The 22786-nt window shown below is 36.1% G+C and overlaps 1 protein-coding gene across 2 annotated transcripts in view; it reads right to left on the bottom strand.

Annotated features, from left to right (window-relative positions):
• Positions 1-22786, bottom strand: part of ARHGEF3 (Rho guanine nucleotide exchange factor 3) — a 128163-nt gene that overhangs the window by 83639 nt on the left and 21738 nt on the right. For both annotated transcript variants that reach the window (XM_084292618.1, XM_084292617.1), the window contains one exon: positions 852-918. In XM_084292618.1, coding sequence (XP_084148744.1) covers positions 852-918 — 67 coding nt within the window. The remainder of the gene's footprint in view (positions 1-851; positions 919-22786) is intronic.

Genomic DNA, 22786 nt, shown 5'->3' with positions numbered 1-22786 from the left:
ATTTTATTTTTAAACTGATTCCAAAATATAGAATTAAGCTACGTCTCAGAAGTTGTTGGTTTTTGTTTGTTCGCTTCATCAAGAAATCAGGAAAAACAAACATTGGTGAGGGAACTATTCTCTCAGTAACACTGAGGATTTCATCCCTATAGCTCTGTGGTGCAATGAAAGAAATAGATGGGGAAAATAAGAAGTTCACAATAAGCAATAGCGGAGGCTCTATTCAAAATATGAAATAGAGTACAAAAGTCAGTATCAGATATCACGAAAAATATTTTTAGTTTTAATGTTTACGGTACTATGACCACCACCAATCATTCAACTTACTGACGTCATTTACCCTTTCAACAAAGCATTTAAGTAACATCTTTTCTACTTAAACCCTTTGTTGAAGAAGCTCTGAGACAACACATTTATACACTCCTTAATACAAACTCGCTCTCCATCTGTACTTCTGCAAAATTCAGATTTTCAATAACTCTATCTATTGTAGTAAAAAAATAAAAATAAAAATAAACAAGTGTACATCACCTCAGTCTTGCTAATTTACTTTTAGATCTGAAAACACACCAATTTTACTCCATTTTTTAAAATCACACTGTATGTTAAACTGATTATGCTAAATTGTCTCCCTAGCCAATAGTAAGTCAGCCAATCACCTGAACAAAAGTTGTGTGTTCTTGTTTGTTTGTTTTTATACACACAAGGCCTTTTAGCAAATTACAAAATTAAAGTTTCCATTCTGTATTTGTTTTACTGTGATTTTAGCACTCACAGATCATGTTTTAACTACAAAGTCATGCAGCAAAAGGATAAAGCAGGAGGGAATATTAAAACAACACCAAACTTACCCCTCTGAAATTCCAGCTCTTAGTTGAAGGAAACAAGGAAATATTGTTCTGTTGCTGTTGTTTTGGCCTACAAGATGAAACAAGGAAAATTATTTACCATTACAAAATCATTTATCATTACATTTTCAGCCATCATTATTTTCTACATCAACGATAGAGTGACAACAGAAGAGAGAAAAGAAAAACACAGATTTCAAGTACTAAGACACCTTAGATTTCCTTGGCTGTAATTCTGACAGGTTTCACTCTTCAGTTTAGAAAAACATTTCAATTTAGATTGAGCAATAAGGGACATTGCAGCCTCACAAGTCTTCAGAGGTGGACTGGCTTGATGTTTCGCAGTAACTTCATTACTCCTACTGATTTTCAGCCAGTAGAGATGACCCTGACCTGAACAGCATGGGTTTGCGAAAGCTGTAGCTGTGCCACGCACTGTGCAGTGTGCCAGCTGGGCTGGGCAAGATCACCAAGGAGCTCTCAGCCCTAATGGTGACGCAAGGTATGCAAGACACCAATGTAAAGCAAGCTAGCCATACCTTTATGCTAACATCCAGAGAAGCTGACTACAGTTTATACTCGTTCCAAAACCTTCCTACCCTGTAATTACCACTGTACAATTATTTCTGAAAGGTAACTATAACATTATCCGCTTCACTCTTAACAAGTGCTTTTCATTCATTAAGATCTTGAAGTAAGATCTTAAATTGTTTTGCAAAGGTATGCAAACATTGCTGAGATTTGACACATGAAGTCAGATCAAAGCTTGACTGACCTGCTGAAGTTGACCAAACCAACAAATAATTTGTTGGCGGGACCTACTATTGTGCACACTGCAACTCAAGCCATGCAATTACAGAGATTACAGGTTAAAAAACAGTGAATTAAACAGCTGCCTGTCAAACCTCCTCTCCATCCAACCATAACAGAACAGATGTTTTTGCAGTTAAAGCACTAATCTAGCATGGAAGATCTGGGAGTAGATCCTTCTGTGTAGAATTCCTGAGGGACTTCAGCACACTGTGTCCCAGTTTCTCTTCTGTAGTCATGAGTAAGCAATAATTATCTTAGTCTTCTGTCTATTTTGGTGTAAAATATGTTGCACATGGACATTTTCATATTATGTACATTAAAAGATGTCATAGAGCTAAGATCACAATAGCCATTTTTACAGGTTAACGTAACAAAAGTCATAAAATATCATGACAACTGAGTTGTTACAACTCAAACCTTGGTGTTAATATTTTCAGTTTTTCATTCTAGTAGACAGCCAACCATAAAGGATATCAATATTTCAAGCACAGTGATGAAGTCATTAAAAACCACAAAGAGCATACAGTACAGATTTTATAGATTATCCATTAAGAAGTTCTCATACAGCAGTTTTCCAAGTTCAGATATTAAGAAATTGAATGTCTAACACAAGATCCTCAGTGGAACTGTAACTGCATTATGAAAAAAAAAAAAAAAAAAAAAAACCACGTGATCAACAATTGACACAGATTTCAATTATCCTAACAGTGTTTTACATCCTTTTTGTTCACTGCATGCACAAATGATCTCCAAAAAGAACCAGAGTCCTCCAAAAAGAACCAGAGTCAGGATCTCCAAGATGCATCGTGTGCCTTCTATAGAGTTGTGCTCCTTAGTAATTTTTCAAGAAATGTCACACTTAAAATATCAAAGAAAATGCAGAAATATAAGTTTAACGCTATTCATGCATATATTTTCCCAGTTTATTAAGACCACCAGCACAAGCTGTATTTTAATTAAGCTGAATATAGGGGAAACAAAGATATTTCAACTTGAATAAGTATGAGAGGATTGACAATAGTTTACAAAACAGGGAAAAAACAAGGTAAATGAAAGTTTCCTAACAAATTACTTCTCTCCACAATAACAAATTACTTCTCATCTTTTAACGAGAGCCAGGGACTATGCTAAGAAATAAACTGGCTGTATTACTGTGTACTCTAAACTGAAGGCCATCCCTTAAAAGAAGTCTGATGACTAACAATTTATCATCCATCTGTATGTAACCTTCCCATTCAATGAAAGCATCCCAGACCTCACGGCAACAGTCACTAAGTCTTCACAGAGAAGATGCTTAATATTACATCTATAATTTGCCTGTTTTCATAATGGTTGTCCTCCTTGCTTATCAGTTAGGGATCTTACTTTATTTTGGTGAGAACAAACCTCTTTATTACTCATAATGATATGCTAATTCCTTTCTTATTAATAGTATCACTATTAAAGAGCCCTAAATGCAGGAAAACCAAGACAGTTTTAACAAAAGGAGTGCTTAATTAACGAGCTAGTAAAACTTAAAGTCACTATATGCCTTTCCAATACTTACTGGGCTGAGACCTATAGGATGTAACCAAATTCTTTTTATATATATATAAATATATATATAACCTATTACTTCCCTATTATATCCAAAATGCATTCAGAAAAGAGATGCCCATAAATCATACAAAGAAACCACTTTCAATGAAACAGAAAGCAACAAAATCAGTCTGGGGAGAACCTTTAATCAAGCTTCATATCATTACTAAGACTGACAGAAGAGAGCCTTCCAAAATACAAGATGAAACAATTGCTCAACAAATAGAAACAATTGCTCTCTTGGGCCCCTACAATGGACCAGGAAAACTTCATCAGAGGCATTCAAATTCTACAATGTATTCAAATTGTAAGATGTGGGAACAACAGTAAATACATCAACTCCAATTTCCCATCACAAACAACCATTTCGTATAGCCTACCTCAATCTTATCAAGACCTTGAAACTACAAAAGCACTGTCCTCTTATCTTACAGAAAGACTGTTCTAGAAATCTTACTATTCCCATACCTAGAAACCATGTAGGCTAAATATATTCATCTGCCATGGCAAGCACTACAAATCAGCATTTTTCAGCTGAATGTGCCCTTAACCCAGAGCAACGTAAAATGCAAACAGATTCTCAACTATGCCTCAACAAAACATAGTTCTAGCAAAAACACGACCTCATTTGCAGTTCTCAGTTTGGTCCTTCACTATCTTCAAGCTATTTTATTCTGTGTCTTCCCAACAGTCTATCAATATTGGTGAGAATCATACTGGAAAATAATTACAGTACTGTAGATTTGGGCAAAGACATTTAAAATTACTGTCTTACTTTTTTTCTACAGGGCACTGCTACAAAGAGTATTCTGTTTACTGGATAAATCTTCCCTGAATTGCAAAGGAATAAGAGCTAATTAATAAACAGTCTGACTGCATTATAAAAATGTTATCGAAATACTATTTGATATTTTAAATACAAAAACAAAAAGCTAACAGAATAGCCATTAAAGCTTATGCTTTGATAATAGGGATACTGCGTCAATAGGTGAATTAAAGTCCCTTCCTTTGGAAATAAAATAGTTTATTGACCAGACCAATAATTAAAATCATCACTGGCATAAGTAGGTATCAGAGACAACAAATTAAAAATATTCACGCAAGGATGGAAAGTGGAGACAAATTAATGGGCATAAGCAGTGATGAACACATCTGATCCTGAGAGACTCAGACACTCTAGTAAGGCTTTTTCAGATGTCAAGAACAAGACAGGGATGGTTCTTGTAACTACATGAAATGTGACTGACACTCTTGAAATATATATAATATATGATTAGAGAATAGATAATGGCTGGGACAAAAGGAATTACATGCCAGGTGACAGAAAGAGAAAAATTGCTTCCTGGAATTACTTATAACAGTAATCTCAAGGCTGCCATTTATAATACCCGGTCTTTCTTACAGATGGATATGCCTTTTCATTTAAGTAAAAGTTACCAAAACCTTTTCTCCCTAGTACTGGAGTTTTAAGAATGAAAGACTAGAAGGTCAGTGTGGAACATTGAATTGAAAATAAAGATGCATGTTATTTGGCTTAAAGTATGTTCAGTATATTTATATTGTGGGGGGCGGGGAGCAGCAATTCGTAGTAAACCAGCATCATCATAACTGCTTGTCTGGAAACAAAACATTGATCTTTCTTAAAAAGATTTTGCAAAAAATGTCCACTATGTTTTACATTTACTGAGCTCAGTAACTATATACCTAGCGTGTTCCAATACTGCCCTGGAACTTAGAGCAAAGCTTGAATTCTTTGCTTCTTGCCTATCACCAGTAGCAGTAACATTTCCAGGACAGATTAGCAAAACTAGAGTTTCAACAACAATTGATCATGACCCACAACTATTCTTGCTGCGTAAAACTCTGGACAGAACCCAGACATGTCCCCCAAAAATTTGTTGACAAAGGTTAAAAAACAAAACAAAACAAAACACCTGTAAGTCATAAAATAAGACCTTTGTCCTTAAAACATGTGGGATTTTCTGTTTAGGTTCACACGCACACACACACACACACCAAATAGAAATAATAAAAATATCTGCTGGACAAAGATACCCTTACTGAAATTTTTAGATAGACACCAAATCAACATGCCTCCCAGAATAAATCAGTGCATTTTTTGTGCAACCTGTGCTACACTGCAGGTCACTGACAATAAACAGAATATAAAGGAATCTAAAGACCAAAACATCCACCGACTGTTGTACAGTTTTTATTACACTTCCAAGAGGAAAAGACTTACATATCTTGATGCACAATGAGATAGATGAAGGATTTACATTACTTTATGTTAAGCTCATGTAACTTGCATCTTCAGCTGATCCTGCAGTCTTTCTGTACACACAGCACTATCATTTTTTTTAGATATGAATATCCAAGCTATGTGCTTAAAACACTCAACTGCTGCATCTATTTGAAGAAAAAAAAAAAAAGTGCATTTCAGAAATCTACATGAATACTCAAAAAAAAAAAAAATGGAAAGCTTAAACCACTTAGAGACAAAGTAAAAATTCTTTTCAAACTGCAAAAATTGTTGTTTCTACATTTGTGAATATTTTACAAAGATATAGTTAAATAACAAATAGTACTTACTGCTCAGAACTATTCTTTGTAATATCAGCTCAACCTCACAAAAGTGTACAATAATACACTGTTAATAAAAACATACTTATTTTAACATACTAGGGTATATTTCTGCTAATGAATTGCAAAATATTCCAAAGCAGTTTACCTGGCGAAGCCAAAGATTTACAAGAGCTCTTTTAGCTTTGAATGATGGTTTTGAACAACACCAATTCTCTTGGATGTTTTAAGTTACAGATAACAATAAATTTGGGTACCATCAGCATTGATTTGAAAAGCAGAGAAAAAATGTGGTTTAATAAAAACACTGACTCCTTCACCTGAAATATCAAACGTCATTCCTTTTCTATACAAAGCCTGCACACTTTAGCACCAAAAGGAGAATGTGTAAAACTTCCTCTATTTTCCAAGGGGAAGAAGTTGACTTTGAGTAGAATTCGACTGAGAAATTTTAAGTTCTTATGAAGATTTTACTTGCTACACTTCTGAAAGACAAAGTATCTCAAAATGACCGTGTTTGTGCTTAATTTACCAATGTTTAATTCTGCAGAGGTAAGCTCTTTAAGAGCTACTCTATGTAGAGTCCATAACCAGACAATTGGAAAAAAATATCCACTTAGGTAAACAGGACTAGACAGTTAATACCTACAGAGAAACATAAAATATCCACCAAGGAAAAAAGCAGATGAAGGATTTTTAGTTGGTGTGCTAACTTCCTGAATACTGACAATCTTCTACTGTCCCATCATCATGAATTGAGTGTCATAAACAGTATAAAAGAAAAACAGCCCTTGTGAATCTGGGTGTATGCAGACAAAAGCCTGCACTACTGAAGCAGGTACAAATACCAGTGAATTGTTCTGAAGAAAGCATGGGAAAAGAGTAGGTGTGGGACATGCTTGTTTATACAATGAACCAATTCCCAGCACTGCAAAATATCCCATCACTACTAAAACCCAAAGGAGCTACATAACATATCTTTCAATTTCTGCGTTTGATTTATTTTCTTTAAAGATTAATACTAATTTTATTAACTAGAAAAAAAAAAAAGCATCTGAAGAGGCTCTGAAGTAAAGTTCTACATTTTGATTAAAAAAAAAAACAAAACAAACAAAAACAGATTCCTAGTGATGTACTATCTCAGCTTCTAGGGAAACACTGGCTTGGAGCTAAGCTGTAAACATAAATTATTTCTTCATTTTTAACTACTGCAGGTTAACGTAATAAATTGCATTTGAGATATCCCACTATAAATGCATCCCCTTGACATATATGAACCATATTCACAGTTGAAATAGCCCTTGCTACCAGCCAACAGAAGGACACAGTGTTACAGTGGTGGTTTTTTTTTGTTCGGTTGTTTTTTTTTTTGGGTTTTTTTTTTTTTTTTTTTTTTTTTGGTTTTTTTTTGCTGTTTGACAAGGTATAGCTGAATTAATGCCAGGGACAATGAGAAGGGCACCCTGTATTATAAGAAAATATCACCATTTCATTAATATTGTAAAACATAAGAAAGATTATTCACTGGCTGGCTTTGAATGTGGATGCTCAAATTATTCCTACAGTATTTCGATCATACCAGGAAGAAGACAACCAATAACATGTTAGTTAATTCTCAGTCATTACATCACCTCACCGTAACACAGATATACACTGAATTCTTTACAAAGAGAACAACTCATTAGAAAGGAATGTTTGTTCATCTCCACCCAGCTGTACAGATAAGATCCTCTGGTCCATGTGAAGAAAAAGCTCCAGTGGTAGTGTCTGAACAGTCCCCATCGTGAGAATGCCAGAAGAATCAAGCCTCCAGGCAAAAACTCACAACAATGTTCGTGTTCAAGGAAACAGAAAAAGCTTATTCCATTTTGTTTTTGAAACAGAAAGAAGTTGTCATCGAGAACCTAATGTTGGGAAATCCACTTAATTTAGCAAGACTGGACACTCGTGGATAAGCTAGAAGCAAAAATAGTCAGTGAGAGAAAGCAGACGGGATTGTGAGCTTTGTGATATCCAACCAAACAGCATTTTCCCCATCAAGCTATATAGAAGCTACTAACATCCTCAAAATAATCATTCAAGTGTCATCACATAATGTTCTTGATAACAAAAATGAGTGGAAAGCCTTTTTTGTTTGGATTCATATCGTCTAGCTCTCTTTCTGAAGGTAAACATGAATTCCTGCGAAGCTGTGGTTCACTAACAGACAGCTTGAAGGATCAGAAGGACTGAATAGAGAGGGCAGTGCTATTTAAAACAACATTTGGACACAAGTCAATCCAATACGAGATTTTAAAACTCCCATACTACTTTTTCCTGATGCCCCCATTTGCACTTTTATCTTTTTCTGCATTGTAGTTTATATTTCAAGTAAAAATGACCCCAAAGATTTGATTTCTATCAAAAATGTCAGATAAGGTTGTTATGTTGTTACGCCTATAGACAACTTAGAGCTTCCTTTGTACTGAACAGTGAAAAGCACTCCTGCATACCTTTTAAAGATTGCTGCATGATATTCTTCACACCTGCTTCTCAAGGATGTGGCATTAAGCCAATCAGTCAAGGAAGGAAGACTCTTTTTATTAAATGCAATCCATTATCAAGGGTTCATAGAATATCCTGAGTTGGAAAGGACCCATAAGGATCATCAAGTTCAACCCCTGGCACCACATAGGTCTGCCCAAAAGTTTAGACCATGTGACTAAGTGCACGGTCCAATCACTTCTTAAATTCAGACAGGCTTCGTGCAGTGACTACTTCACTGCGGAGTCTGTTCCAGTGTGCAACCACCCTCTTGGTGAAGAGCCTCTTCCTGATGTCCAGCCTAAACTTTCCCTGCCTCAGCTTAACACTGTTCCCATGGGTCCTATCGCTGGTGATTAAGGTGAATAGGTCAGCGCCTGCCCCTCCACTCCGTCTCGTGAGGAAGTTGTAGACCGCGATGAGGTCCCCCCTCAGCCTCCTATTCTCCAGGCTGAACAGGCCCAGTGCCCTCAGCCGCTCCTCATACGTCTTCCCCTCTAGGCCCTTCACCAACTTCGTTGCCCTCCTCTGGACACTCTCCAACAGTTTAATGTCCTTGTACTGTGGTGCCCAGAGCTGCACACAGTACTCCAGGTGAGGCTGCACCAGTGCAGAGCAGAGCGGGACAATCACCTCCCTCGACCAACTAGCGATGCTGTGCTTGATGCACCCTAGGATACGGTTGGCCCTCCTGGCTGCCAGGGCACACTGCTGGCTCATATTCAACTTGCTGTCAACCACAACCCCCAGATCCCTCTCCAGCGTCTCATCGCCCAGTCTGTACATATAGCCAGGGTTGCCCCGTCCCAGGTGCAGGACCTGGCACTTGCCTTTGTTAAACTTCATGCGGTTGGTGATCGCCCAGCTCTCCAATCTGTCCAGATCTCTCTGCAAGGCCTTTCCACCCTCATCTGAGTCCACAACTCCTCCAACTGTGGTGTCATCAGCAAATTTACTCAGAACTCCTTCTAGTCCTACATCCAAATCATTTATAAAGACATTGAAGAGGACTGGCCCTAAGATGGAGCCTTGAGGGACCCCACTAGTGACCATCCGCCAGCCACATGTGGCCCCATTATCCACAACCCTCTGAGCCCTGCCCATCAGCCAATTGCTCACCCATCGTATGATGTTTTTGTTAAGTTGTATGCTGGATATTTTGTCCAGTAGGATCCTATGGGAAACTGTGTCAAAAGCCTTGCTGAAGTCCAGAAAGATCATATCAGCTGGTTTCCCCTTGTCAACTAGACAGGTGATCTTATCATAAAAGGAAACCAAATTTGTTAGGCAGGACCTACCCCTCATGAACCCATGTTGGCTGGGACCAATGACTGCATTGTCCCCAGGTGCGCTTCAGTAACTTCAAGAATCATCTTCTCCATAATTTTACCAGGCACTGACGTGAGACTGACAGCCCTGTAATTGCTAGGGTCTTCTTTCTTGCCCTTCTTGAAAATTGGGACAACATTTGCCAGCTTCCCGTCTACTGGGACCTCTCCAGATTCCCAAGATCATTGAAAAATAATTGAGAGAGGTCCTGCAATGATGTCAGCCAGCTCTTTAAGCACCCTGGGGTGAACCCCATCTGGACCCATGGACTTGTATGGATCCATGTGGAGCAGCAAATCCCACACACGTTCAGGGTCGGTTGGGAGTTTAGCATTCCCACCATCATGGTCCTCCAGCTCAGGGCACCCTGGGTCCTGAAGCCCATCATCAGCATTGAAGACAGAGGTGAAGAAGCCATTAAATGTCTCTGCTTTGCCTATGTCATTGTCTGTGAGGAGACCTTCCCCGTCACATAGCAGACCTATGTTTTCTTTGGTTCTCCTTTTTCTGTTCACATATCTATAAAAACCTTTTTTTTTTTATTGTCTCTCACAGACATGGCCAGCTTCAACTCTAGTTGGGCTTTGGCCCCTATAAATATGAACAGCATCCATGTATTACTTCCTCGTCTCCTGACCCTCCTTCCAGCAGCCGTACTCTTTCTTTTTCTATCTAAGCTCCAGTAGAAGATTCCTGGTCAGCCAGGCTGGACTTCTGCCCCACCTGCCTGACTTTTGACTGATATTTTGGAATCGCCTGATCTTGTGCTTTTAGGAGGCAGTGCTTAAAGATTGACCAGCACTGATGGATGCCAATGCCTTCAAAAGTAGCTTCCCAGGGGACCTCGTTGACTAGCTCCGTGAGCAGCCTGAAGTCTGCTTTCCCCATATCCAGGGCTGAAGTTTTGGTGGCAGTTTTCCTTCTGTCACCATAAATTCTCAACTCAACCACTTCATGGTGACTATGACAGAGACGGCTGCCAATTGCCACGTCTCCCACAAGACCGTCTTTGTTTTCCAGCAACAGATCAAGGAAGGCACCTTTCCTAGTTGGTTCCCTTAGCACCTGTGCCAAGAAGTTATCACCTAGGTGCTTTATGAACCTCCTTGGTTGTAACTTTCAGAATGCTGCTTCATTGAGAAGGATTATTCTTGCATGAAGAAGTGTTATATAAGGGGTGACTAGATCTGCTCCTATACTTTTTATAAAGGCAAAGACAGACCAGGCCATCTTATCTTAAGATTTGAACAAGCCTGTCACCACTAGAGCTAATAAAGTAACTTTTCCAAGGGCATGCAACCATGGTCGTGACATAACTTCACTGTGTAGTAACCAATTACCTGAAAAGTGAAATTATAAAGTACTCTTTCATGTTTATGCCAGTTCAGTCCTCTGCAGTGACTAAAGGATTGCAGATTGTCAGGCCAAATCCCATTTAGCTACTTTGTCATATAGAGTTCAATAGGGTATATGTACAAATCTCACTAAATTTTAAACCTGCAGCACTCTGGGGCTCTGCTCAGGACACAAGCATCTATTTTCCAACGACATGACCGAAACATAGGCAACAGAACTTCTCCCACACTTAAAGCTGACAATAAAAAAAGAACAGAGTATTAAGAAGTGGAAGAAAACAAAAGGGGGGGGGGGAAATTATTAACTTACTGATAAGGAGACCTTTCATGGGAATAGGTTTTAATATTTATACCAACTCTGAGGAAAAAGCTTCACACACACACACGCGCACACACACCAACTGTTGTTTTTGGTGCTGTTTTAAAGATTAGCACCCACTGAAATATGCTATTTTTCTCTTTGGTTAATAAGGAACCTGGAAGAGGATACTTTCAGTTCACTAAGAGCACAACAAACCAAGTACAACAAATGAAGCTATGCTCAACAAAGTCTTTAGGATACTTGCAGCTGAAATATGAGCAAGCCTTTTCAGTAATTTGGTACCCAACACAACCAGTTTTCTTTAGTAAACCACTGTTACATCTATATATAGATAGATAGATAATTTATTTTTAACTGAATTATATCATGTGCTCCAAAATGAACTACAGGGGGGCCTCGAATGGAAGTGGAAAGCAATATGTAATGATCAAAATCAAACCATGCAACTTTTAGATTCACCATGACATTTTCACTTGTAAGATTTTCACTGGCATTATCAGCAAAATGCACGGTGCAGGAACCCCAATAAAAGAAACAACAACTTCACCTCCATTTCATCTTCATGTCTGCTTCCACAGTAATTCCAATTAAGTTGCCTAAATACCTGTAATAGCAACTATCAGCACCCTGGGCTTGCAAAACATTTTTCTCCTCATATTTCACTAAATGATCTAAATAATTCTTCTTCTGCTTCAATTTTTTTTTTTTTTTTTTTACATCTTTCCATCATTTGTTATAACTCAGCAAGACTTTTTCTTGTATCCATACACTAACAGTCCATGATCATATCCATATGGATAATCTGTATCCATACACTAACACTCCGTGTTTTGTGTTACTCCATGAGCGCAAAAAAATACCATATGAAGCCCTAAAATACCCTAAAATGCTTTATGCCCTAAAATGCATATGAAGCCCTAAAAAGCCCTAAAATGCTTTAAATAAGTTAAAAAGCTTATTCATATCGTAAACACTGGATTGGTTCCCATTTTTGTTCAGAATGGAAGCGAAACAAGTACAAACAAGGCAACTATATGCACAAAGGCCAGTTTACATGTACAGGGTGAGCCTTAACTGTTTGCTAATAACAAACAGTTTCAATAAATATTGCATCCTCTGACATCAAGATATTCCATTTAGTTAGTGCAAACACTGAAAAATTTATTTCTGCAAAAAAACAAGTAATGGTTTTAAGGCAACTTATAAATAGACACTGAAGTCAACAAATACTGTCCCCTGCTATGACCCTTTTGACCTTGATCTTCATTGCACAGCGAAGTCAGAAAACTACTAAGAGTTTGATCTTCATGAATTATGTAAATCCATTTACATAACAAGTAACACTGTTAATAGCTGGGAAGTTATAATTTCTGACTGGAAGATTTTGTACTTTGTATTTGGTATTGGAAGTTTCTTTACAACTTGAGGCATTTGAAGCCAGTGCCAGATTCTACACCTGATGTTTCTAACACTCTTCATTCTTCTCAGGAATGATACTCAGGCAATATGCTCAAATGACATGGACACTATGAAACCATAAATATCATCTCAACTTTTATCTATTAGAATGACTTCTTATTGATTAAGAAAAAAAAAAAAAAAAAAAAAAGTCTCACTATTTCCACAAGGAATATTTGACTTGAGAAGCAAAAGCAAAATGCTTTGAGTTGTTCATTATTACTCACAGCTGGGTTCCTGTGGGAACATTTTTTGCACCAGTGTTGCCATAGCAATTACTATCGAAACCCCTGAATGCAGTGGAGTAAAACCTGTTGAAACTATCATGCCATGAAAGCTCCATTCAAAATATTAATTCAGGACAGAAAATATTCAGTAACCTCTACCAGCAAAACAAAGTTGTTTTCTAGCCTCTAGCACATGAAAACACCAACAGCATGACAGCAATTTCAGCCCAATGTCACTTTATAAGATCATACAGAAAGTTTTCATAATTTTTTTCAAGGAAAGTCTGTCTGTCAGTGTCTGGAAGCAAGAAGGCCTATAACCTTCTTATTTTATCCTATTTAAGGTAATCGATAACAAATCTCATAAATAATGAAAGGATTTAATTGCTTTGCATCTGCCTGAAGTACAATGTCAGGGCAGCAAGACCAAGAATTCACTATTTTTCTTTGCCTAATAATGTGCATTCTCAGCATCTGTTCCAAATGTACGACTGTACTTTGCTACCGACAGAAGACCGAGTCAAACAAAGCTTCAGGCCTATGGCTGCAGGTTACCTGCTTTAAGATGTCCCCCAAAATAAATGCAATGAAAGCACTTAAGGATCAAAAAGTAGCGATGTATGAAAGCTGAAAGCAGAAAAATCTTGTAAGAAACATTACTTGTAAACATTTTAAAGCAAAAATTACTGCCAGTAAGAGAACAGTACTTCTACATTATTTTAAGAACATTTATGCTGTAGGAAAAAAATAAACAGCCCAAATAATTAATGATTTTAATATATCATTATCAACATCACTAAAAATCACACTGCTGATTCTGAACTACCTGTTCTTCCAAAAAATCGTGAACAAACAAACAAAACCACAAAACATTTGTGCTATGTGTTTGTGCGATACACACCAAAACATTCTTACCCAAGCACATTAAAAAAATAAATAAATAAATAAATAAAAAGCTACCACAACTGACATTACCAACTGCAAAGATTCTTAGAAGGCCCAATGAAATAAACAAGTTTATACATGAGATTTTTAAGTTTTTCCACAATAATTTAGGAAACCTTAAGGAATGATAATTTTTGCTCTGGTAACTTATAACAGAAAAATCTTTATTGTAAGTATACCAGAGATTATTATTTGCTTGGAAAGAAAACATTTTTCAGCTATTTGCCCTTGCGTGTATTAGCATATTCTCATCCATATACACTAGTACAGGATCCATTTTTTGCCATGAAAATACTTAATGATTTGTAACAACTTTATAATATAGTTGAAGATTCACTCTGACATGCAGAAACCACTCACTTTAGACTTGGTAACTGCTGAACATTAGCAACTACACATCATCTCATTCCATATTTTTATCAGGACTTTTTGTTTCAACATGTTCACCATCATTAGGTTTTCTCTGAAGAAATGTATGCTATGCTCTTATGTTAGGGCACATTTATCTGTTGTCTCTTACTGATAGCTAATGTATTCTGGTTTCAAAGAGATATATTAACAGAGTTCAGGAAGTAGACATTGCAGTATTTATAAAAACTGGAAAATTACAAAAGCCAAGGGAACAGTCTCACAGTCTTAACATAGAAAGCACCAGAGCATTAGGACAATATTGCGACTTCCTACAGAAGCTGAAGCAAGACTCATAAGCCACAAGAAAGAAATCAAACATGTTAATTTGATCGATGACTATGGACAATCATTATTTACAGTTTCCTTTATGGTTATAGATACCAGAACTACTGTTGGTAGTCACGAGAACGTGTGGAATAGAAGGTAAACAATCCTACTTTTCTTGAATATATTGATCATTCTGAGTTATTTTATTGTAAAATATGGTCTTGGTGCCAAACTGCTGTATTTTTTCTGATCACTTGTGCTTTATCTTTTGATTAATAAAACAGCATTTTGCTTTCTGTACAGCAACTGTCCAAATGAACAGAAAAAGATACAAAAAAGTTCACTTCATCCAGTACTCTTCCTGCCTCCAAATAGTGGTCTTCTTCATTAAACAATTTAATAGTGCTGCAAAATTCCCCAACAATGTTATTTGTCTGATGACTCTATAAGCACATTTTCCAATTTTGACAATTTCAAACTGAGAAAGAACAGGCATACAGGCATTTGATGAGCTGATCTCTTGGCAAAAGGGGCATAGCAATGAAAACTATATGGAGCTCAGCATAACAAGTCTGATGCTCTAGTTTGTGCTCTTTGCTAAGGATAAAGATTAAGGCTAAGAAGCTGTTTTCTTATTCTTAAGGGGGTAAGGTGATACTGAAAGCGAAGCAGTAGCCTCATCCTATGCATGGCATGCAATTCCATGGCCTGAATCAGAACATAAAGAATACATATAGCTCTGAGCATGCATGACAGCAGAGGCATCTTGTTGCACACAGGCACCACCTCATAGCCACATACACATGCTCAAGAGACTCTACAAGGGGCAAAGCAGATGAAGATTGGCTTCCTGTGAAAGCAGGCCCTGTGGTTTGTCCCACACCCTGCACTCTCTTATGTCCCTCATTGCCTCAGTGAGGCTCTTGCCATGAAGAGGCTGTGGTTACTTCAGAGCAACACATGCACTGTTAGCCTCCTGCCAAAAGAATATGAACTAGCTATGCTCTGGCAGCCTTCCTCACCAGAGCTGTGCTAATTCATGCATCTCACCTCCACCCATACACCATTATGCTAAAACTTGAGTTTATCCTTATTGTCTCTGATGTTCTTTTCTTTTCTTCTTCTTCTTTTTTTTTTTTTTAATTTCTTTTTAAAAATGAAACTGGACAATAGGTAGAAAAGTTACTAGCAAGAGACAGCAAAGTCACATACCATTTCCTGAGGAAACCATGTTCTTTAAACCACACACATGCACCTTTCTGCACATCTGACTTTTCTAAGTACTTTGAAAAGCAAAGTAACTGGTTTCATGTCTTCCAACTCCTAATCTCACTCACTAATGTCCTACTGAGAAGGGCTAATTAGAAAAAAAAAAAAAAAAAAAAGTATAATGATTTTTCCCAAAGTCCATAAAGTCCCATGACTGATCTCAAGAAAGAAATTTTTAAATTACTATCAAGTGAAAAATATTAAACATTAAACCTAAAACACAGAAGAAACATATTAACACTGTCTGATGCAGGTAGAAGACACTTGATACAAAATAAAGTAGTTCAGTTGGAAGGGACCCACAAAGATCAGGTCCAACTGCCCAACCACCCACCTTACTAACCAAAATTTAAAAAATGTTATTAAGGGCTTTATTCAAAAGCCTCATAAAGATTAGCAGAGAATCAGTAAGCTTTAAGATTCTAGTTTTAAATTTGACTGTGGTTTGAAAACAAAATTCAGAAACTATACAGTATTTTCAAACTGTCTTTAGAAGGAATCCTGATCAAAAGTTGCATCTTTGCTCTGCTAGAAAGTATAGAGTTGCAATACATTTATAATGAATAACATCTACTGTTATCAAATGGCACAACAAACAACAAATTGTATTGTAGTGCATTCGAGTTTTAACTAATTGCTAAAATAATATTAAGGCATTAAATTATTACAGAAAATATTTATTGTAAGTATGCTCTGATATCATGAGTGTTGGTCTTTGCACCCAAGTTTACAAGGTCTAACTGACAATATATAGTTAAAAATGAGTGTTATAATAATCTCAGAGAGCATGAGTCACTATGTAAAGAATCTGAAATTCTAGATATTGGCTTTCAAATAAATAGAGGTACATTAAAAAACTTGCTGGGACAAAAAGTATTATTTGTGTCACTAAAACACCTCAAGTAGAAATGGTCAGCAAAGTAATACTCAAGAGCTTTGATGGAACTTGACAACACAAATCCAATTTCTTTACACATGGACACAAGGTTTTTAAAGTCCAAAACAAGCATCTGTCAGTTCTAGAGTCCTTTGTCAATCTTCCTACCCATCCTCTGTGACAATTAGCTCTTTCTTTAGGTAGACTCCATTGCTGAAAGGCTTGAAACAGGACCATGGTAGCAAAAGAAGTGACCATGTCCTATGTCCTGCCATTACTGTTTATAAGAAAAAATGAACAGCATTAACATTCAAGTACAGTGGCCTTCAGGGAGGCAGGGACAGCTGCTCTAGTGGCATGAAGCTGCCACATTAACAGAGGAATCTAAGATATAGATATTTTGTTTATGGCAACAAACCTACTGTATACAGTTCTGTAAAGTGCAGCATAGAGAGTTGACAGTTATCTTGTTGAAAATAGGCTACTTAGGAGCTGTAAAACGGAAATGAGATGTGGTAGTGATGCTCTACTCTGCATCCTCAGGTTGACAGGAGAGAACTCTGCAAACCACAAACACAGACGAAAAGGATACTGCTGGTCAAAAAAGTCCAGCCTCACATGCATAGCATACATACATAACCTTCAAGGAAGAAAAGAAGAATATCTTGACACAGATACTGAAAAAAACCTACCATAAAACCAAGTACTGTAAGACTATTAAGTCATTCAAACCACAGGACAAACATTAGTAAATCAAAGAAGTTTGGCTAAGCCTGAACTAAAATTAAAACATTATAAAATTCTTAAATTCACTCATGGTTACCACAGAAAAATAAAAGAATAAATATCTATTCATATACCACTGGTAAATGCATCCCCTTGCTGAGCAAAATATAAGAGCTGTAATGTGACATTAAAATGTAAAATGACAGCTTTCTGTCACTATGCTCTATGATCTTTTCACTGATTATTCTGTGCAACTCCCCTTCCATTTATATACAAAATCCTTACAGCAAGATACAGAAAAATTCAAATTTCCTGGAAAGTCTCCTACTTCAGTAAACTGAAAGCAAAAAGATCCTGAATGGACAGGTATTAAGCAGCCTATCTATCATAACAGAGAATATATATATATTTTTTTTTTCATATATATATATATATATATATATATATATATATATGAAAATATATAATCTCAATAAATGAGAACCTTGCCTCTAAATTTCTCTCCCCCTGGGTTTAACCATACTGATTAAAGTTGGTGGGTTTTGTTGTTGTTTTGCATATAATCAAAGTGTAAATGATGAATACACATATATATAAAAGATCTTCCAAATATAATGAAATAAAAATCAGCACGAGAAAAAGTTAATGATTTATTTCAAACCTGTCTTAAAATGAATTGCTGGAAAATCAATTAAGTTTTCTATTACAGAGTACCCAACCAGAAAAACATTGGCTTGTGCCAGATGAACTGCAGATTAAAAAAGAAACATGAAAGTGGGAAAATAATTTTTAAATCATCAAATATAAAGTCCGCACAAAATAAATAAATAAATATTATTTAAACTCTGGATTTACCATATGATGTCCAAAAAGTTTTAGATTGCTTTATCTCCCACAAGAATTGATCGGGAAGATGTTGCAAATCAGGCGTCACAGTCAATTGGCAACATCATTGTAGAAATTTCACCAGATTATATTCTGACAGTTTGAAAGAAAAGAGTTGGAGGGTTTTATTATCATTCTGTTATTTCAGGAATAATAATAATTATTATAAGCAGTTTAGCAAATAGAACTCAATGTTTAAGGATAAACTAGTTTAGCCTTTAAACTTCTGTTATTTTTTCTTCCACTTGTATGGAAATTGGTAGAGTTTTCCCACCATTTTACTTTTCACTACAGAATGCCCCACACCAACACAGCACAGGGGAGAAAGAGGAATGGATTCCCTAATTCAGTGACCAGTCTGGGAAAATGAGGAAATCTGTGGGCAGAAAAAAAAAACATTAACAAATTTGATGTGACAGACAGTTCTGTAATCCAGGGTGCAGTAAATGCATGTCATCATCTCCCATCTGCACTTTGATACAAATTATTGATTTGTAGTTGGTTTACTGTGCTTTCAATTATTGTTTTTAGTTACACAAATAACAGATGTGACCGTGAGGGAAATATGCCTAAATGGGCCCAATTCTGACTCACCAAATCTTTTGTGTTCTGCTGTGGTAATAAATAAAACAATGCAAGGTTTCAGGTGTGAATGTGTCTAATGAAACAGCAGCAATTAAATTGTTATTACAGTATATTTAAAAGATTCCCATTTTTAAAAAATTGTAGTGTGATTTATTTTAAATGATCTGATCACATACAGCTTATATTTTGGTGCATGAAATATAAAAACATTATATAGCTTTCAAAAATAAAACCATCTTAATCTTAGTGTTTGGGGGTGGGAGAGAAGACAGCAAGAAAAAAATTGATGGCACCTGCTTTATGATGTAATTTTCCAGGCTAAACAAGCGCCTTATTGAAACAAAACTTCCTCTACACTCATAAGTATAGCAGTAATTGAATCCCCTGTTTTAAATATAGTTTTACTAACCATTTTTTTTAAATGAAGACATAACTAAGTGGACAGCTAGTAAAATAGTTAGCTTCCGACCAACACCACAGTGAGTATAACACAGTAGACTGATACAGCAGGAAACAGAGTACCTACATACCTGCCTACAGATCACGTTAACTTCTCTGAATTTTAATTTATGCTTCTTACAATGCTATTTATGTTCAAATTCAGGGGTGGAAAAAGCATGTGTTCTTAGGAAAGTCAGACGCATTCTATTTCCCAATGAATCTATCAGATTATTTTTTTTAAGAAGTCTCCACATTAAAAGGTAAACTTGAAGTCAGTTATTTAAGTACTTAGTGTCAGAAATACCAAATAAATTCTGTCTAGAAAACAGGTGGATTTCACTGCTTCCTATGCATCTCTAAATTCTTACATACAGGCTTTCATACTGCAGAGTGCTGATGATATCCATACATATCCATATATGTATCTGCACATTTACATCTAACAAATATTAGTGGATACTCTAAAATATTTATAAGTAGTTTTCAATACTTACTATTAGTCCAGGTTTTCTTTTCCACATTAGAAGAAACAAATCTACAGATTTATTTGGGAATTTCCTTGTATAGTTTTTAGGCAATGTAATGACACTACATGTCAGAAAAGCTATCTTTTGAATATAAGAGGTTTGCAGATGACCAAAGATATCCAGCTTGAAAGCAGTGTATTCAAATTATTCTCTCTTAAAACTCTTACCTCTAGAAATGTTTAGGACCCACAGGAAAAGCGTAGCAAATTTAACCAATGCATATTCTCCAGCCTTTCTCTCACCCCACAAAAAGGAAAGACTAAGTTACAATCAGCTTTTTGTTTCTGATCGTTTGTTTCCAAATACTACGATATTCAAATGTTCCCATAGAAACATCATCTGTGTTTTCCTTGCAAACTTTATCACCAGCTTCCTCTGCAGAAAGAGAATTAAAGTACATAATCACTTTTGGGAAAATATAGTGATTTTTCTCTGGTGAGATAGAAATTACATTTGTCCACTACAATAGTTTCAGAGGCAGCTTTAAATATCAGGATAGTTAATTATTAAAGATTCTGAGCCATAGTTTCTGAATACTTTGGAATGGTTTCTTTCTTACTGGGATTAACTTCGTATTACAGGTATCTGTAACAAAAATACTAATCCTGGTATGAATGGAAATGTGAGCACAGTGGGGCAGAACAAGTTAATGTAAAAGACAGAGAAAAAGCACCAGAAGATAATGCAGGACTTGAACAACAATTAAAATAGTGGACTATATCGATAAACACTACTATTTGCAAGGTGATCAAATGGATGAACGTACTGTTGCTGTCAGACCTAAAATACTTTCACTCTCATAAAGGTTACAGTACAAATGACTCATTACTGAAGACCTTGTGATTGACCAACAGAAGTGTAAGCAAGAAGGCTGCAGTGTAACACCCCTGCCATCTCAGTGCTTGCCACTGTGTGGGCATGAAACCACGAGGGAATTGCAATTATGAGGGAACAAGTGGATAAAATCAACTTGCTTAAAGATATATATATATATATATATTTTTTTTAAACACATATCTCATTCCCCTTTGATAAGATTTCACACTTTTGTATTACCGCAGTACAGGAAATGCTATGTGTTTCTTTTTACTTAAACCGAAGTTTACAATGATATGCCTAACTGCTGATGTCAGTTTTAGTGAAAACTGGAAGTAGTAACTCAGTGTTTTGCTTGAGCCACTATCTCTAATAACCATGGCCTTTCATTTATAATGTGATTCACAAAAGAAGCTTTGATGAACAAAATACTCTCCTTATCAATTATCAATATTATTCAAATATCTCCTTGAAACAAAATGAAAATGTTGCACCATTAAATGCAAAATGAAATTATCCAGTTAACACATAGAATCACTCTAGTCTCACATAGTCCAGAAAGCTACCTGTTTGTTCCAATACCTGATTCCATGTAGAAAACATTAGTTTACAAATAAAACGTGCTTCTCATTCACCCATTTCTGTTCTCCAGCAAGACCCACCAAATGTCACTTTGTTAACAAAATGAAGCTTTATTAACAAAATGAAGCATAGATGCAAATGATAATTAAACAACCCCTCTGCTGTCATCAGCTGGGTCAGGATTACAATGGCCTGCTATCAGATGGGAAATAAATGACAAGGAGGTGAAATTCTTGTATCAGAGTACAGAGATTCTGAGATCTAACAGTCTAGAAACTTTATGGAAGACAGCTTCAGGTATACGGATCAGATTATTAAGAAGCTTTTTGTCCTTCACCTGCAAGACCAACTCTTTAAAATCACAATTTTGTTAAAACAGAATCCAACAAAAACTGCTTAAGATTCGAGTATCACATCATCAGATATTTAATTTGGCCTTAGTTAAACATCTTTGGGAGATAAATGGAAATTAAGGGCATTAAGTCAACCTAAAAAAAAAAAATCACAGTTTTCATCACTGTTAATTTGCTATTTCCACAAGCTATTTTTAACATTATTGGAACGTTATGAAGGAGAGAGGAAGAAATCTTCTTTACTTTCCTTAACATGCTTCACATTTTGCAAAAAGTTTTATTACTTCTGGAATTGTTTGTTGTTGTTGTTGTTGTTTCTCCCCACATTGTATTAGAGAAAGAAAATAAAGTGCAGGAAAATGTTGTGTAAATGAGACAACCTTTGATAGCATGAAAAAAAAAAAAAAAATGATGACAAATTTCATCTGTTATAAACTACAAAAACTGATTTATTCTACATTTGCAAGACTGCAAAATTTCTGATCTGCTATAATCACAACTTCAACTTGCAGATGACCAAAACATTGGTCAGAGATGCTGAGGCTTCCCTTCCACGGTGATATTTATTATAGACATTGGCGATCCAAGCCTAACCACCATGCCTGTGTTATGCCTCAACCTGTCAGCAAGCATTTCTCTCACCCACAGATGGTAGTGGGGAAATCTTAACATGTCAAAAAATGAGGAATTCTGGTTCTTTAAGTCATACAGATTTGCCTTCACAAGTTTCAGTGATTATCGTACCAATTGAAAGGGTGACAAACAAAAAAGTTAAAAGTGACACTCTTTTTTATTAAATAGTTTTTCTAGATTTTATCAATACACCCCTTCAGTAAGTCATGCAGAAACTTCTAGTAATAGATAGACTGATAGATTTTTTTACTCCTTTCCTAAATTCAAGTAACCGAACCTACAGTTTTTCAACACTCTTCAGCTTTTAAAACTAAATATATCTCACTCTCTTGATGCACTCTTTGTGAACATTCCATTTAGTCGTATGTCAGAATATAAAAGCAATGTCACTAGTCACTAATATGCATTTATAAACAAAATACCACTGAGGGCA

The sequence above is a fragment of the Netta rufina genome (genome assembly GCF_964035555.1).
Source record: "Netta rufina genome assembly, chromosome: 10".
NCBI lineage: Eukaryota > Metazoa > Chordata > Aves > Anseriformes > Anatidae > Netta > Netta rufina.
Note: the sequence above shows the minus strand (reverse complement) of the source record. Positions and strands in the feature narration are given on the sequence as shown.